The sequence below is a fragment of the Etheostoma cragini genome, chromosome 15, assembly GCF_013103735.1.
Source record: "Etheostoma cragini isolate CJK2018 chromosome 15, CSU_Ecrag_1.0, whole genome shotgun sequence".
Classification (NCBI taxonomy): Eukaryota; Metazoa; Chordata; class Actinopteri; order Perciformes; family Percidae; genus Etheostoma; species Etheostoma cragini.
This window is the reverse complement of record NC_048421.1, coordinates 4,522,718-4,541,826: the sequence shown is the minus strand read 5'-3', so window position 1 is coordinate 4,541,826 and position 19,109 is coordinate 4,522,718. Positions and strand designations below refer to the sequence as shown.

Genomic DNA, 19,109 nt, shown 5'->3' with positions numbered 1-19,109 from the left:
TCGGCTTTATAGCCTCTAGGAATTTGAGTATTATTCTGACTGGAAGGAATGGCTTCATTTAGACAACATATCCTCCATGGCCCAGCCATGTTTCAGTGAGACACAACATATCAGTTTGATTATCTGATATCAGATCGTTTACTAGTACTGCTTTAGAGGACAGAGATCTAGTATGTAATACTCCACATCTAATTTTCCTGTTCTGTTCTATTATTGCAGTGGTAGTTTTAATTCCAATTAGGTTGTTAAGTATAGCCCTTCCTTTGTTTCCCTTTGATTTAACCGATCTGAGTCGGGGGGGACAGACTTTGTCACCATTTGTCTAGTACTGGAACCAAGAAGCAGACCCAGACGAGGTAAGTTGGAATAACAAGGTGAGTATTTATTTGTAGTATGATTATGGAAGCGCGTAAGTCCTTATTTTGGCTGGGGGTGACATAGGGAGGCTGGAGGGTTTGTGTAGATCCCAGAATGCAACTGTGAAGTTGTCGGCCAGGCAGGCGTGAGTTTCTATCCAGGTGGTAAACTGTAGACAGAGGAACAGGAGGCAGGTTAGCGACAGGCAGAAAGACTTTCAAAAACTAGAAGCAAGATACAAGAGCTCAACACACTGGTTATGCTAACTCGTCAGCAAGTAACGGAGGTCTGGTCACGGCTTGTATGGAGCAGAGGGGATCATCAGGACCGGGGGTGCAGATCAAAGATAACAGCAGGTGTATGGAGTAGGAGAATCAGCAGGGATGTGTTCAGGAAATTCAAGACAAACAGACTTCAAGTTAAATATGAAAACAGTGCTCTGTTTCATACATCAAAATACATAAATATTCAGGGTTTGTCCAGATTAGTCCTAGATCTGGGCAGGGGGGTTGGTATACAATGTGTTGAGCTACCCTAGTGGAGTATCTGTGAAGTTAATTTACTCTATTAACATTTTTTACAACATTCAGGAACATTTACATGAACAATTTTATGTACCATACCCAGCTTGTGAGGACTAGTTTCAGTTTTCTTACATCGTGACGGGGGCGGTACGCAAGCCTCACTCCTATGTGGGAACCTATGACGACCTCGGACGTAGGAGTTGCAGGGGGCGGCCGGTGGTCTGGTCAGTAGGACTCCGCCTGTACCTGTCTTCAGGTGCAGGTTGGTCTTTGGGGTTTTCACTATTTACCCATAGCTGGGGCTATTTACCCATAACTGGGACAGTGGTTGACCGGCATCAGGGCGTTTCTACTCACCGATGGGCCTACATGCCGCATCTCTGGGGCCCACTGCTGCTCCGAGATCCTGTACAACTTAGCCTAGAACCACAAAGGACCAGTTCCCATGTGTGCCACGGGGAGGCGTGTGCCAGGTCTTGGCAGTGGAGAGGCTATGTACCGGCGGAGGAGGCGACACACACTCGCCTCCTCTTTCCGCCTTTGAAAACAAAGGGCTGTCCGGTGGCAGTAGCTGGAAGCAGCATGTAGCATGTAGCATGCAGCATGTAGCATGCAGCATGTAGCATGTAGCATGCAGCATGTTGCATGCAGCATGTAGTATGTAGCATGCACTGACTACAAGCTCTACTACTCCAACACTACTGCACTGACGCATCACACGCCCTGTGAGCAAACACACACACACACACACACACAGAAACAAACAACACGAGACAGACACACATACACACAGACACACACACACGAGACAGACACGCAGACACACATACACACATACACACATACACACACTCAAACAACACAAGACAGACATACACACACACACACACACATACACAAAGACACAAGACTGACATACACTCATACACACAAACACGCACACACACACACACACACACACACACAAACGAGACAGACATGCACAAAGATACAAAGAGACACACACACACACACACAGACACAGATACGAGACAGACACACACAAAGATACAAAGAGACACACACACACACACACACTACAAGTACTACACTTTTCCTCACCCAGGCAGAAGCTTCCTGTACCACTTCTTCCTCCTCTGCTTTTGCATTACCTGGCTCTGCAGATCTTCCAGCTGGGACCTCATTGAGCTCTCTGTCCTCTCCCACTCCTGATCCTTCTCCTGCTGTGTCAGCTTCAGGCTTTCTGTGGCCTGAAGGAGGGATGACTTGTCCTCCTGCCACTCGTTGAGATGACTCTCCAGCTGCTGTTCAAGCTTTTTCCCCAAGAGCAGCCATGGGGTTCTTGTGGTTCTGGTCCTGCATCTCCAGCTGGGCTTTGTGGGAAGCCTGGGATCTTTCCAGTGTCTCCTTTGCCTCCTCCTTCTGTAAGCTGAGAGCTTCCTCCGTCTTGCTCAGTTTATCCTTTAGCTTGTGAGCTTGAGCCCTCTCCATCTCCAGACAGCTCTCCAACTCTACCTCCTCCTTGAATTCCATGTTTTCCAGTGTTCTCTCTCCTGTTGCAATGTGCACCTTTGGATTGTCAGTCAAGCTGTCTCTGATACAAACTGCTGTCTGAGTGAATTTGTGTCAGAACTCAAGGTCCCAGTATTCAGTGTGTTGTTATGACGACAACAACATGTATTCTTATGTTTTTAATACAGATGGTTATTGATTCAATTCCATTCTAGCTGTGATTCTATTGTTGCTATGGGACACCAGTTTGTTTATGTTTGAATATACTATATGAATGTACTTATTTCTGATGATTCCTAAAATATGGCAAAGAAACAACACTTTATTAAATATGGAAGGGAAAAAGATGGATGCCTTTGCACAAGAGCGGTACACACAAGTATGCGCCAGGTGGGACGCCATTTTCTCTAACTCCAATAACCATGTGTGCTCAGCAACTACCTATTATTTAAGATGTGCATTTACCACAATAATTATAAAGACACGGTGTGCACATCCTACCTTCTGGCAGGTGCAGGACCAATGACAATTGTTGGGAAAAAATGCAACACTGCTTTATGCTCCCATAATTTACTACTTTAATTTAGTACAGGGTACTCAAACTGTACTCAGGCTACTGCTTGATAATGGGTAAAGATTTGGGATTTGAGTGCTGAATGGTGTGTCTGTACCGTTGTACTTCTCTTATAAAACTATCTTTTTAATGATGTAAAATTAGTTATGAAAAAGATGACAAAAAGATGTGTATGGGGATAGATAGATGGATGGATGGATGATAGATAGATTTGTTTTCATCATATACATCAACAGATAAAGACATATAGACACATAGAAACAAGCTGATTTACAGCGACGACAGCGACTACATGCCCTCAGCTAGACAGTTTGTTTAGCAGTGCGGATGAATGGCAGACATTAAAAAACCACACAGCACATATCTAATGAATGAATGAAGTGTGAAAAATAAACATAGATGTTGTAAAGAATTCAAACAGAATAAGGACTCACCTTAATCACCAAATGGTTATCACTGTGGCCTCACAACAAGAAGGAAAAATTCAGGGAAACATTCTGAGCCATTTTCAGAAAATAGTGCTTCTCAAAAGTTGTTCATACTGCATTATGGGAAGGAATAAATATTCAATATAAATCATTAAAGTAATTCTTCTTAGAAATGTCTTTGTTGTTAAATAATTCAGAATTTCCCCTACCATGTTGGTCCAAAATCATGTTTAAATGCACAGTTAGCACAGTAGAATAATGTTTTAAATAATGCCATATGACAAGCTTAAGCTAAGTTGGAGTCAAATAATTGAGGACCACTTTTATTTCATAAATTCAACAATATAATCATGCTATTTTAACAATTTTGACAATTTTTTATTGTTGTGGTCATACAAACTTAAGGATCTGGGACTCCATCATAAAAAGTCTCATTGGTATCAAAACCTCTTTTATAAACAAAAATATCTATTAACAAATTAGATATACAGCATCACAAGAAGACAGTTTAGTCACACGAAGCTATCATCACATTCAGACATTAATTATAACAAATACTTTAAAAATATACCAAACATGACTAGAACTTTAGAGTCCCAGGGAGTCTGAGATGTCTCCACAAGCAGCGAAAAGATGCCTTTCATGTTTAATATATAGAGTGGGCCAAAACATCAATACAGCAATGTATTGTGAGATACGAGAATCAATACGCTGGCGCCAAATATCAATATTTGAATGAATTACATAAGGCAAAGGGAAACTTAAACAAGAGTTAACAAGCAGAAGAGATAGAAGTTTTCAACAGGATGGCCATCAGTTTGAGGGACATATGCCACAGCCACGTTTAAGTCCAAAGTCTGGACCCAGAGGTGCTCTACGGTTGGGTCATTTTCATTTTCAGGGTCCGATTTTAACAATATAAGTGCGCGTGAAGCACCTGGTGCAGGTGTGTTTAGCGTGTGTCCAAATCCACTTTTGCTCGTTTGACGGCAGAAAAAAGGGTCTGTGATGGTTCTGTCATGGTCCTAAAGCGGCAGCCATCTTTGATTCAAGCTTGTTAATTAATCCTAAACCTAAACTAAATTAGAACTCGTTAAACGACCTTGTTCTTAATCTTTAACAGCCAATTATACTTGTTGTTTACCAAGCTCCAGGACCAGATTCTGAATTTTTATCTGAATTCTCAGAGTTTTTATCAGGTGTATTGTTTATTTATTTATTCCTTTATTATCAGACTATTCTGTCATAACTTTTGAATTCTTAGTACCCGACTATAGTAAAGTAAATAGGACCTTTAAATTGACTTTAGTCCCTTGATTAATAATTGATAAATGTCTACATGGTGCTATGACCTGCATATAGACGACGTAAGACTTTGCTGCTCTTCTCAAAAAGAAGATGATGAAGCAAAGGAATTAAAAATTAAAACAAATCTCACAAAAACTTGAAAGTAAATGGCGTACCACAAAACTTGAAGAAACTCATTTAGAGTGGCACTTGGACCTAGTGTTATGCTTCCATAATTTAAAAGACACATACAAATTGTCAAAATCAAAGCAGCAGAGGCCAAGATATCCGGACTTTTAGCAAACGGATCAAGCTCTAAGAGCAATGGCGTAATTTCCCATAATGCGAGTTGTCTTTTGAGTTAAATTTGGGCTAGATAAATTTAATAGACTCATCCAAGAGGTCTTCTGTGGCAGCACGTCCTCTAAACCAATGTTTCCCAAACTTAGGGTCGCGACCCAAAATGGGTCGCAGACCCGTTTTATTGGGTCGCCAATTGGCAGAGTAAAATGCATATCAATCTTATGAGCGTTCTTTTTTGCTACACTGGTCCATTCAGCTCTGATGCTTTCGGGGTTTTTTTTTTTCTCTCTCTCTCTTCTCTTATCTTAGGAGGGGATAAGAAAATGAGTTGAGAAAAGGGTGAGACACAGAAAGGAGAATAGAGACCTTTTCTGTTTTTGTTTACTTTTTATAATGGAATAAATATACTTCATATTATACATTTAAATTCATGGTTTGTTCCATCTTTTGTCCACAGTTTAAAAATGTAGATGTTACAATGATTCATGGTCTATTTTTGTAAAGTTGGGTCCCGGGGAGACACCAAATTTCTCTTTTGGGTCTTGAGCTGAAAAAGTTTGGGAAACACTGCTCTAAACTATACAGCGATGTAGGTCGATCATTCCTAACTTCTAATAGTTAACACACACACACACACACACACACACACACACAGGACTCCTCCCACCCAGCCCATCACCTTTTCACCCTGCTGCCGTCTGGGAAGCCATACAGGTCCATAACTTCCAAACTTATGAACAGTTTTTACCCATGTGCCATAAAAGAATTTAAAACTAACAAATAATGGTGCAATAGAAGTCTTTCTGCAAATACAAGTGAGCAATAACTGATTCTTGTTATTGTATTTACTTTATTATTTTTTTTTTCAGTGTCTTTTGCCTTTTTAAGGGTACTGTCAGTTTATTTGTGTACCACTGAGGGTGAGTTGCGGAAACATTTTGTTGGAAAGCTGCTGTCCAATGACTATAACACATATTCTATTCTGATTTATCCTATTCCTACCTTCTAATACCACCAATGGGAGGGTTTCATAAATTAGCGCCTCTGGCAGTGGCAGGAAATATGATACGTTTTCCATCCTCATCTAAATTAAAGAAGTTACTGCTCTCTAAACCGTAACGGTCACAGTTTTAAACACGTTAACAGTATGAAGTGATCACAGTTTAGACACAAAAACCACTTGTGTTTAGGAAAAGATTGGGATTTGGGCTAAAATCAAATGCTACTTCCCATTATGCACTTGATGTGGAACTTGACGTAGCTACGTTTGTTCTAAAAAGTAAAAAAAAAAATGCTATTTACTTTAAACTGTAAATTGGACACATATCCCGGTCCCTATCCACCCCCACAACCTAGCTGCTTATGCCGAATATAGCGCTCTTATCATACAGTCACTAGAGGGTGCCGCCTTTATACTTACTGTAAATATGAATCATAATTGCTGTTTTAACAAACAACATATGTGGGCGTTTTTTTGGGGAGGACGGTCTCATTTTGTCAACTGTAGATGGTGCTTACAGTATATGGAAATAAAAGTGTGTTAAGCCAAGTTAGCACAAACCAAGCAGGGACCAACGGCTCATATTTTGCCCGGGGCTCCCCTTTGAGCTGATCTGGCAATGACAACAAGTCACAGCTATAGTACAACACAATCATTTAAAATGTGGAATGTAAACTCCCCTCACATTTCTAAAATCCCAACATTTCCAGAAAGAGAAGGAAAAAAACAGTCAACATGACCTGATTGCCCTTAATTGCAGTTCCAGCCCTGGAGCTGTTACAGAAGTTAAATTAATTTTTTTTTACTTAATCTAAATATGATGCACATGAGACACAAGGACTATCGGCCACAAACAATATACTTAGTGAATAATCCTGAATCGTTCATTAGCCAGAAAAGTTGCCAAGGAAATATCTGACATGGATAAAAGTCTCATGATGATGAACTTGTGCCAAATACCACAACAAAGCATAGTCATAAGTTGCTCATCATGAGATATTTATCCAATTACTGCCTCAACAATGACCATTTGGCTCAACACTAAACTGTCTTATAGGATCATGATAACAGTAACACAAAAAGCAGCAGCTGAGCATTATACTTGTTTGAGTGTGTATGTGTCCTCTACTGGTTCCTTAAATAACAAATTCATAATTTGAATGTCTATTAATAACACACAGACAGACCAGGTCACATAGCTGAGGTGCTGACATCAAAGGCCCTTGACTAGAGGAGGAAAGGCTTCCAATGGTGCAGCAACTAGGTGTTTTATTTATCCTTTACACCGCTAATCTAGTATGTACTTTCATGGATTTTTATTACATAAAACATCAAAATGACATATTTCCAGAACCCAAAGTGTGTCTTATAAAGAGATTATTGTGTCTAACCAACAGCCAAAAAGCAATTTACAGCGACATAAATTAGAACTTCTGAGAAGCTTCAATTAACAAAATATGTTTACTTCATTTAATGACAAATGATTAATCATATTTGTAAATAGAAAATGACCTAATTACCTATACCAGCACTAAATTCTGAAAATAAATTAACATACAACGCAAGTTTACCACCCAACAACACAAACAAGCAGTTATATTACAGTTAAAAACATTCTGTAATCATCATTAATGTAATATATCTCTAATTTACCGCTTTAACAGACAAATCAGGGCTTTATTGGTCAAAAATGTTTTCTATTTCATAAAAAAGTGTTCAATAACCAGAATTAACAAGAGGTTCAGTGAAGCATTTACAATGAGTTTTGGTTCTAACCAGAGAGGGATACTTATTTGTTTTGTTTTGTCAACTGACCACAGAACAAGAATTAGAAATGTACCAGATGGCCTATCTCTCTTCAAGTAAAGTTTCTCCACAATAGAGCTGTGAGCTCCACTTCGTGGTGTTCCCACTCAAAAGGTTTGAACTGAAACAAAGAATTTCTCCTCTCCGGTCTCAGCTCAGTCCTCGCGTCTTTCATCACTCAGTCACAGGAACCATCATTCCATCCATCTTTCCACCTCTCATCCACACGGGAACAGTCGAACTCAGGCTTGCCCAGCCGGACGTTGATGTCATTGTGAATGTGACAGAGCCACTGAGAAAGAGCATGGCGACTCCCGGTGTCCGGCTGATTGGTTTTCAATCTGCGGAGAGGAAATGTTACTTTAAGAAACGGCCTGATTTTGTCTAATCACATCTTAAAATGGAAGATCTGCTTGTGCTGAAACAACAAGCAAGCAAGTAAGATGGTACAAGACCTGATATATAACTTTCAGCCAGCATATTGAATCTAAAAGGTCTGACCTGCCCCTAAGGTCCTCTGCACATTCATCACATGGAAAGAATTTGGAGAAAAGGTTGATGAACTGCCCCATCTCTTGCTGCTGGGTAGAAGATGGTTGATCAGGGTAGTACGCAGCCATAGTGTGCAGGAAGGACCAGGTGTTTCGCCCCAACTCTTCCCTGTCCAATGGACACTGTGGGTCTTGTGGCTCCGCCTCTACAGCTTGGGTCTCCTGACAGAATCATACACACACACACACACACACACACACACACACACACACACACAATCAGCTGGTATTTTGGGAAGGGAACAAGGAGGGCATTATGTGTCTCACATTGATTTGTGGTCATCCTCATATCCTGTCATACAGGCAGGTGCTATTCCACAGCTAGAAAGTGACTTATTATTTCTTGGAGATCAGGACCAAACAACTTGACAATTGATATTAAATGCCTCGGACCAGATGAGGGACACTTTTCTTCTGCACAGTTGCTCCCAGGGGCCTCTGGCCTTACAGGATTAAACCCTACATTTCATAAGCATGGGACATATTGCGTCATGACGTAACAAACTTTCTGCTAAAGATCGTTGGAGAACAACACTTTAGCACCTTGACAATTTAAAACGAAATTATCTTGTGGTGAAATCAAGCAAAACTTCACTACTGGGAACGTAATATTTCTACAGCTCCTCCAAAAACTCCCTCCTTGACTTCATGTCACCTGTACAGGAGCTGCCGTCTGTTTCTTCTGGATCTTCATCCATGATTTAAAGTCCGTACAAGCTCTGCATGGCTTCTTTTTCACCCCCCCGGTCTGCTCCAGCTCTTTACCGGAGCTGTCCTCCGGTGGTTTCGTGGCCACTGCAAACGGAAAACCTTCGAACCCGCTCGGCTTGTCAGCAGATACTCCTCTCGGTTCCGTGGGCGCAGCCATGTTCGCTTTCTGTTATATTACCCAATAACTCTGCCTGACCTAGCCATACACCATTAGGGATGTCCGGCTGTTAAAATGCAGCTACATCTGACTGGACACATTATCGTTTTTTAATATTTGTACATTGGCACGGTCCAAGCTGCACAGCTCAATTGATATGAGCGAAAATAAAAGAAACATGGGAAACTATTTGGGTTACAATCAACAATGAGTTTCTTCCGGACTTTTTCTGTGCACGGAACTAGTTCCGGTTGGTATGTCAGTCTTCTGTGCATGCCGCGCAGTGTTTCCTCTTTCAAAGTGTAAATATATATCCTATTACACCATTTTAAACAGTTGACATTACATGTGTTTTATGCGGATATTGATTTAAAGCTAGATGTGTTGATTCGCTGTTTGTAAGTCCCACTGATTCGCCAGTTAGCCGGGTGGCAGCTAACAAAGCTAGCTAACAACCGTGGAGTGACACGTTTTTGTTTTCTGTTATTTCCTCTCATTGGCAGTTTAGCTGTAGCACACCTGAACCTCAACAATGGGTATCTTGGAGAAAATCGCGGAAATAGAGAGAGAAATCGCTCGGACACAGAAAAACAAAGGTAAGAGAGTGTAGTCGCTAGGCTAAGTGTTAGCTACACCATGAACGAACTTGTAGCCATCTCTCTTTTCTCTATCTCTATCTCTCTCTCAGCTGTCAGTGTTGTGTTACTCATGAATCTCACAGAAATTCAAGGAGAAGCCCGATCACTGACACCGTAAGCTTGATTACAGTTACCACCCCAATTAAAGGAGCAATGCCCCAAAACATGTAGTCTCCAAGTAAAGGAAATAAGTTCAAATGAATACCACTAAACTCCAATGAGGTGGTGGTGCTGGTGTAAGCTTACACTTTACAGGGTTATAGCGACCTTTCTGCACTTCTGCCCTACATTATTTTGAAGGCAGTGCAATGATTGATACATCTCGTGTCACAATTTCCCTTTTTCATTAATTTCCCCCAGCTACTGAGTACCATCTGGGTTTGCTCAAGGCCAAGCTAGCCAAGTACAGAGCTCAACTCCTGGAGCCCACCAAGTCAGCGGGGGCCAAAGGCGAGGGCTTTGATGTCATGAAATCAGGAGATGCTCGTGTTGCACTTATTGGTTTCCCCTCCGTGGGTAAGGTACGTCAACCTGGCTGGTAATGGGTTGTGTTTTCTGGTCTGGATCTCGATAGTCAAAACAAAGTGTTCTTTTTACTTTCATAACCACCATTTCACAAATAACAAGAGTACTTGAACCAAGCAAGCCTTGTTCTCACGTTTAAAGATGTGAGAAAGAGAAGTGAAACATAATCCAAAGATTCTACATGTGCTCGTGTAATTGAATCCTCTGTTTGTGTCCTGCAGTCCACCTTCCTTAGTTTGATGACGTCAACAGCCAGCGAAGCTGCTTCCTATGAGTTCACCACTCTCACCTGCATACCTGGTGTCATAGAGGTACACCCATTCACACCACTAAACATCTTAAACCTTGTGTATCAGTGTGTTTACATGTGTTATCTGTTGCTCTTCAGTACAAAGGGGCCAACATCCAGTTGCTGGATCTGCCTGGAATCATTGAGGGTGCTGCCCAAGGTATGCCTAGGCTTTGTGGTTATGTATTTTGTTTGCTAAACCCCTAATCGAGAAGATGTTGGATGTCTGTTGTATATCTATTTTATTATTACGGTGTTAATAATATAAAATGATCATGTGTTGGATTTCAGAGTTATGATTCTTTCATTTTATAATTAAGATGCTGGCACTCATAGTAATGAGAAAGAGCATGTTAGTGAGTGTTATGTTTTATATTATATTTTCCACCTGGCGTTTCGGCACGGCGTTCCGTAGGCACTGCCAGCAATCGCGCCCATTCAAGTGCTTGATATTCCACCACACGCATCACAGCGCGTCCCACAAGCATGTGTGCAGCTGCTCTCCGCTCCTTCGGGGATATAGTCTAGGCAGTTAAGACGCTCTGTGGTGTGGGCGCATGGCGGAGGATGAAACAAAACCCCGGCGCAGCACAAACGCGCCTGGTGAATAATTGGGGTAACTCTTTGACTTTTTATAGGCAAGGGTAGAGGTCGGCAGGTCATTGCTGTTGCCAGGACAGCAGACGTCGTCATCATGATGTTGGATGCCACCAAAGGAGATGTTCAGAGGTGTGTGTGTGTGTCTGTGTCTCTGTTTCTGTTAGGGATATACCAATATCGGTGTTGCTTTTGATACTGCCTAAAATGACGGTATCGGGAAGTACTGAAGTTTTACACACCGATTCGATACCACATAATAAAGCCCTTAAAGTAGTTTGATTTATGTTCTTTTTTCATTATGTGGCTCATGTCGATTATGGTCATACATGCACTCCTCATATTCTGTCATACAGGAAGGTTCTTTACCACAGCCAGAAAATGACAAATTTTTTCTTGGAGATCACGACCAAACTACTTGATAATTGATATTAAATGCCTCAGACCAGATGTAAGGGACACTTTTCTTCTGCACAGTTGCTCCCATTTTATAATTTAGATGCTTGCACTTATAGTAATGATAGTTATACACCTATCCGATACCACATAAAGCCCTTGAAGTAGTTTTTCACGATCTTTTTCTGTTAAAACTGACGTCTAACTGGATAATTAAGTTCTGTGGCATTCAGTGTGTTTGTTCACGTTTCACAAAGAGTTTAACCTGAGTCCGACCAACGACAAAGATAGGAATCATATCACATCCATACAGAGATAGTAGTATACAGTTGTTAAATCATAATATATATGACACAATGGTATTGGATCGGTACTCGGTATCGGTCGTTGCAAGTTCAGGTGTTGGGACTGGTATGGGGAAGCATACATGTGTCTGTCTGTGTGTGTGTGTGTCAGTCTGCTAGAGGGAGTTTGAAAGGCATATAAGTAATTTTATCAAACTAATTCTTGCCTTCAATTTCCTTTTCTTTTATCTTTCTAGAGAACTTCTAGAGAAAGAGTTGGAGACGGTGGGCATCAGACTCAACTGTTCAAAACCAAATATTTATTTCAAGGTACATTTTCTATCATCCTCAGCCATGAATATCAACAGCTAAGTAGTTGAAACATTGTTGCAAATTAAATATGTGTTGAGGAAAAAAAATGGACTGATGGTTAGAGTGGATTAAAAAAAAAGAAGGAAATCCACCGCTTAAGGACCTTATGTACAGTTGTGTCCAGAATAATGGCAGTGTGTTTAAAAAAAGTGAATAATGCTAAAAATCCTTAGAATAGCTTTTAATCCCATAATATCAATGCATTGGGAACACTGCACATTCAATTCCAAATCAAAACATGACCAAAATCAAGTTTGTGTTCTACCTTTACAGAAAGTGAAGAAAAAGGAATAATAGGCTGTTAAAAAAAAGCAGTATTTGCATTTTTCTTTAAAAACTCAAACATTTACTGTATAAACTGAACAAAATGTCTCAAGGGTTTGCTTTACGTTACTGCACTAATATTTAGTTGCACAACCATTATTTTGGAGAACTGCTTCAAATCTGTGTTGCAAGGAGTCACCTGTGAACTGGTATTCCAGCCCAGGATGATGGAACTAAATTCCACAGTTCCTCTGCATTACTGGGTTTGGCCTCGGAAAACAGCATTTTTTATGTCACCCCACAAGTTTTCTATGGGATTGTGGTCCGGGGATTGGGCTGGCCACTCCTTAACATCAATCTGATCATCTGGAACCAAGACTTTGCTCGCCTGCTGGTGTATTTTGGGTCATTGTCTTGTTTTATTTTGTCATGATTTATGTGGTTAGTGATGTTGGACTGCTATTATTTTGAACACAACTGTATGTTAATTTCAATTAGCTGTCAAAGCCCTATGCTCTGGCATTAATGGTCTTTCCTGCAAGCAGAGCAAAAAAAACATCCACCCATCCATCCATTAGCTTGTCAGCTCCAGAAATGAATGCTGGAATTATAATGCTAAACTTGGTAAAAATGTGTGATTTCTCTCTCTCTGTAGCCCAAGAAAGGTGGCGGCCTGTCCTACAACTCCACAGTTCCTCTCACCCACTGCTCTGAGAAGCTTGTTCAGCTCATCCTTCACGAATACAGTATCCTTAACTCTGCCAGCATCAGAAGAGGCAGCATACAGAAAAAAAGATTACATGATTTAAATGTCTTGTCCTTTTCACTGTAGGCCTTTCCAGTACTCTTGTCATTTCTATGGACTTGTTAATAAGTCCCATTATTATTTGGTTGATTTTCTTCACTCCTTCTCCTCAGAAATCTTTAATGCAGAAGTCCTCTTCAGGGAGGACAGCACACCAGATGAATTCATTGATGTCATTGTCGGGAACAGAGTTTACATGCCTTGCCTTTATGTATGTCAGTCTCCAAGCTCGTCCCTCAAATTATTTTAAAGCCTTTTAACCCATAGAAAGTCATTTGTGAAGCGAATGGCCCTTTGTCTGTTGTTGTGTTTTTAAGCTTGGGTAAATTTGTTTGGGGTCTCTTTTTTCTCATAATATTTGGGATATTCACAGGTGTACAATAAGGTGGATCAAATCTCCATCGAGGAGGTGAACCGCCTGGCTCACAGACCGAACAGTGTTGTCATCAGGTCAGATATCTCTGTGCAGTCTTGGATGGAAGCTGCCATCTTACTCTTTTTGGACGTGGGAGTTAAACAGTTTCCTGCTTTTCTGTCTGCGTGTTTATTTCAGTTGTGGGATGAAGTTGAACCTGGATTACCTTCTGGAGAGTTTATGGGAATACCTAGCTCTGATTTGCATTTACACTAAGAAAAGAGGAGGTACACACTTTATTTTTTCATCCCCTCAGACTGTCACAAGCACATGAATACCTAATAAGTTAAACGTGTGTTAATTTCTTCTTTTGCCATTAGAGCGCCCAGACTTTAATGATGCAATCATTATGAGACGAGGAGCATCTGTAGAACATGTGGTAAGTAAAACACACATGAATTCACACATATACTCGAGACCAACATTTCTTTGCAACATTTGTACATGAACAATAACACTAGCGTAAGCAGACCAGCTTTAATCGTATTTTTTTTTTATCGTGTTTTGCTTATCTTCCCCACAGTGCCATCGAATCCACAGAACCTTAGCCGGCCAGTTCAAATATGCCCTGGTTTGGGTAAGTTTTCAGAGACAATGACCTTTAGAAACTTTAAAAACAAAGTAATATGCCTTGAGTTCCATGAACTGTCTGAACTAACTTTCCCATGTTCACCTATTAAGTAACACAAACAAAGACGGTTTGTAGTCGGTGTCACCGCCCGATCGAGTGCAGATTTAAACGGTGAACTGCATACCGTGTCCTTCTGAAATTTGTCAAATCCATGAAATAATAAACTGCTCTCATTACTATCAATAACAGAAGATGGAAATCATTTCACAGACGTTTTAGCCATCTATGATTGTTTGATTGCTAACTTGTAGCCAGCGGGGAACAAATTTTGTTAAGTAGGTAATTTTTACTGTACTTTACATTACAGAAGTTTCTCGTTAGCATCTTGTAGGCAACTTGTCGCAAAGGGAGGCATGCGCAACTCAAATCTTCACTCGACTTACATCGGGCATGACCGTTGTCATGGATAGGTTGTACCTTTTTTAATGGTGGCCCTTCTACTATAGGTGTAGTGGTACACAAAGCTCATGCAGGTTTGTGGTGACAATACAGCATGTTTTTTTGTTAAGTTTTTCAGAATTAAAGAAAAACCAATATGTGCTTTTATTTTGAACCCAGCACTAAACATTAGTTCATGGGTCATAAATATTAATGTAAAATATGCTTATCAGATAAAAGGTTTCAGGGGGTTCCTAACACAAAGTTAGTACCTTTTAAATTGAAAGTTAAGCAAATTAGGACAGAATTCGCCATTGAACGTCTTTGCTAAGTGGTAATTCCAGCCACACTACAAAAATTACTCAAACAACTGTACTTCTTTTATAGCATCCATTTTAACATTGCAATATATTGTTTTAGTGTGGTGTTGATGTTGCTTTAATCCCTCAATGGGTTGTGAAACAGAAATCTGTGCACTTACTCACAGTTAGAAATATAGTTAGTACAGAATTTATACTTGATATTTTATATAGCATGGCACTGGGTCACAGTGTATACACACCCCAACTGTAAACAATGTTATTGTACTGCAACATCATTTAATGTCCATACTCACATCATTAGCTGCAGTAAAACAGCTGCAGCTCAAAGAATCTTTGGATTAGATGTGTGAGAGGAAAAGTCACTGACAATAATAAGCATCATACTCAGTGGGCACTCAGTTGACTTTCCTAGATTAAAATCACCCTTTGAGCTACAGCTGTGTTTTCTGTGCCATGACACACGAGAAGCAGAGTAGAGCGGATGCAAAAGATCTCAAGTTCACTGTGTAGGGATTCACTACATTTGAAACCCAAACAAAGGAAAGGACTGAACTGTATCGCATGTTGGTCTTTCAGGGAACCAGTACCAAGTACAGCCCTCAGAGGGTCGGCCTAACGCACATCATGGAGCACGAGGATGTCATCCAGATTGTTAAGAAGTAAAACACGGTCCTGATCGGACAGAGGAGCTACGGAGCAGGAGGAGTCACACTTTTCTCGGAGGAGTTCAAATGGAAAAAATATCCACTGTACAGTAGATATACAGCAATGAAAAATTAGCCGCCATTCTTATTTTGTATATTAAAATTAACAAAATGCAATGAAGAGACAGAGCAGGTTTGAGTTGACTGTGGAGAGGAAATGGTATATTTTACCTTTTGATTATCAGAAGAAACATTGATTGAGCGAGAAAGTGGAGAGGAAAAGAATAAAGTCCATAAAATGTTTAATCAATCCCTGTGTTTGTTTAATTTTTATAAGTTTCATCTTTGTGTAATTGATAAATTTAAACTATCTCATCTGGATTGCCTTCAGTCACATAGTCACCTCTATTTCCTGGACCTAATCTCTTTGCAGGAAGCTGCTTTTTGCCTTAAACATATGGACCTCAAAGTGTTCATAATAAATAATTAATCATGAAGTAATAAGTCATATATTGAATACATACAAAGAATATATAAATATAAGACTATGAAACATAAATAACTAACTCAGTTCAATTCCTTATGAAATGTTATTTCGTGAATCTTATTTTCATAATTTGACAGTATTTGTAGGTCATTTTTATGTAAGATTACAATTTCGAAAAACATTTCAAATTTCCGATGTTTAGACCTTCAGTTACACATTTTTTGGTCACTTGGGGACAGCGGGAACTGACGTGGATTGACATCCAGGAGGATGCAACATTATTCATTGGGAGTCGTGTTACTGGACTCTTGGAGAATGTAAGTCCAATATTCTCTTTTCTTTTAGTTCTGTTTTTGGTCTCCACTAACTTCTGAGGGGAATATCTGACTCTTTTTAAGATATTTGGCTAGCTCCACTATGTTTAACAGCTAGCTAACGTGGAGTTGCTAACTTAAAGCTGTTGGCAGTTTGTTGCTAGGCAGCTAGCAAGCTTATAGTTGGTTTTTCAGAACTTGATTCAATGCCATGAGAGCGTTGAGACTGAAGCAGAACAGTAAAGTTGTGGGTTGTAAAACATAAATGACCGGAAAGATGCTAACGGCTAAAGCTCTGTAGGGCAGAGGTGAGCTGCAGAGAAACCTTTCCAAATTTGGAAGATTAATGTTAAAACAACCCCATTAATTACCATACTGCACATCCGCCAGTCTGTACGTTGAAGACAAACATCCAAGCAAAACACATTTTTGAGTGGAGGGTGACTTTAACTAAGGCTGTAAAACTCCCCAATATGAACAAAAATGTGATTAAAATATAATCTTACCTTGACCATAAAGCATATATAAAAAAAATCAAATGCACTGCTTGGCCTCACTGTAAGACCATGTGGTTTAGAGTCTCTCAGATGAGCATCTTACAACCTGTATCCCTACGCAGCTGTAGGCCTACAGCAGGTGAGGGTCAGCCGCCTCCAACCCCTCCCCACTGCCTCCATTCCTGCTGCCCAGCTGTTTTTGTCCTGCTTCCCAATGCTCCATGGCAGGCTGACCAGACAGTATGGACTCCCAGCCAATGCTCCCCATTCATTTGCACATGCACAGACACAAAAGCACCATTAAATATTAACAAGCATCACTTAGGGCAAGGAGAAGGGGACTGAGTGGGAGGCTTTACGAAAGAGTGAGAGAGTGGCTGTGAGTTTACCACTGCCCTACAAAGATGCCTTAAAGATGTCTCGTCTGAGTGAACCCTGGATGGAGAGATTCTGCTTTGGGATAACCTAAAGAGGAGAGCAATGATGGAGGGATAATATTGTGGAGGAAAAGAAAAAACAAAGGTACGGTCCAATGGGTGTGTATTGTGTGGAGCAGGCATGACACTTGATGCTGCCTGGCTCCATATGGCATGGCTAAGAGTGAGTTTGTGTGTGTGTGTTTTGCCAGTGCACACAAGCAAGAACCAGGAGTTTATTTACAGTGTTTTCATACGCCTTTTTTCATAGATAGTTTATATGTCGTCATGTTTTTAAAGCTCTAAACTGAATTTCTAAAAGTGAGTTTAGTCTTAATAAGAAAAAGTACTTTGCAGTCTTGCCACTCACCACTTAGCTCATTTTAAACTGTTAAATTGTAACCTGGGTGTTTTCCCATGTGCAATATTAATCCAACCTAATTTTGTTTTTTTTGCCGTTGATGCTGCAGGGATTATTCGATTAATTCAATCCCAAAATAATCAACTAGCCTCGTTTCAGTCATGTTTTTAAGCAAATGTGCCACAAAAAAAATCCTGTTTTACCCTCTCAAATGGTATGATTTCATGTTTCTCAGTTTTTTCATAGTTATCTGAATATATGAACATTAGTTGGGCAATGTCATTCATTCATGTGTTTTCTTTCTTATCAATATCATGTGGGCTTTCCCCAGTGTAGCATAGTGACTATTAGGTGGTAAATTAAGACTTGATGGATACAGACCAACCTGGGTGAATGACTCAAACCTAAATTTGTAATAGTATTGTGTACTAGGTCTTAAATAATTTTAAATGGGTATTAATTGTCCTACATCCATGCAACACTGCCTCTAATGCTGTCTTCTTTTTATTTTGTGGTGTTGTAGTTTTTCTCTTTCACTATCCAAATATTATTTTACTGTATGATTACTACAAAAGAGACCAACATTCTACTTCTATTGCAGCCAATCAGCTTTCATGATATTTGTGCAAGTCTCTTTCAGATTGCACCACAGACATAAAACAGATTTTATTCTTTAGCTATGGGGAAGTGCAAGTTTTATGGCTTCAAAAACAGAATTTAGGGCTTTGTTGATGTTGTGATAAAGATCTTCAATTTCATTCATCATGGTGATAAATAGGTTTTAAAACGTGTTACATTTGGTGAAATGTGCAGAAACCCTAATATAGACAGTCCTAATGTACCATTGTGTGTCTTTAGTGCTTTCATAGAGTGCACCACCATATTTTTACACATAAGTCTTATTAAATATTTTTATTTTTTTCAGTAAAGCTAGCAAACAAATATCTGATCAAATGCTGTATACTGTTTTAGTATAAAAAAACTACCCTGGAAAATTGCTATCTAGGTCTAGGTGATTTACTGTTGGATCCCAGTAGTCTATGTGATCATTACAAAAACCTTTTTTTTGTTGAATTAATATATATAGCTGTACATTTTCTTGCTGATAGGATAGTAAAGAAACCAGAATGTAATGTTCCAAATGCATCAGGACCCTGATTACTTTATCTCTTCTGCCCTCTTCTGCTTCAGCCGGCTCATTACATGAAGCTGCTTAGCTGAGCTGAGAGTCCAATCAGGTTATTGCAGTAAGAGGTCCATTTG

At 39.9% G+C, this 19,109-nt stretch overlaps 2 protein-coding genes and 1 long non-coding RNA gene across 4 annotated transcripts; 1 reads left to right on the top strand and 2 right to left on the bottom strand.

The window, feature by feature from the left end:
* Positions 1 to 175: 175 nt before the first annotated feature.
* LOC117957985 lies at positions 176 to 17,862 on the bottom strand. Its single transcript, XR_004659633.1, has 3 exons — positions 17,852 to 17,862; positions 16,140 to 16,142; positions 176 to 261 (listed from the first exon to the last, which is right to left on the bottom strand). It is a non-coding gene; the product is annotated as an uncharacterized LOC117957985 (long non-coding RNA).
* Positions 7,287 to 9,371, bottom strand: gfer (growth factor, augmenter of liver regeneration (ERV1 homolog, S. cerevisiae)). Its single transcript, XM_034894145.1, has 3 exons — positions 8,998 to 9,371; positions 8,293 to 8,504; positions 7,287 to 8,132 (listed from the first exon to the last, which is right to left on the bottom strand). The coding sequence occupies exons 1-3, from the start codon at positions 9,208 to 9,210 to the stop codon at positions 7,970 to 7,972; spliced, it is 588 nt and encodes a 195-aa protein (XP_034750036.1). The 5' UTR covers positions 9,211 to 9,371; the 3' UTR covers positions 7,287 to 7,969.
* On the top strand, positions 9,413 to 16,081 carry drg2 (developmentally regulated GTP binding protein 2). Of its 2 annotated transcripts, none has more exons than XM_034894136.1 (14): positions 9,413 to 9,512; positions 9,714 to 9,806; positions 10,209 to 10,369; positions 10,595 to 10,684; positions 10,762 to 10,822; positions 11,301 to 11,391; positions 12,197 to 12,269; positions 13,231 to 13,321; positions 13,494 to 13,591; positions 13,754 to 13,830; positions 13,934 to 14,022; positions 14,116 to 14,174; positions 14,319 to 14,372; positions 15,704 to 16,081. In XM_034894136.1, exons 2-14 carry the CDS (start codon positions 9,743 to 9,745, stop codon positions 15,788 to 15,790), a joined length of 1,095 nt encoding a protein of 364 aa, XP_034750027.1. In that variant the 5' UTR covers positions 9,413 to 9,512; positions 9,714 to 9,742; the 3' UTR covers positions 15,791 to 16,081. The 2 variants fall into 2 exon arrangements, with proteins under 2 accessions (XP_034750027.1, XP_034750026.1); XM_034894135.1 differs by having other exon boundaries at positions 9,418 to 9,512; positions 9,711 to 9,806.
* Positions 17,863 to 19,109: the final 1,247 nt, after the last annotated feature.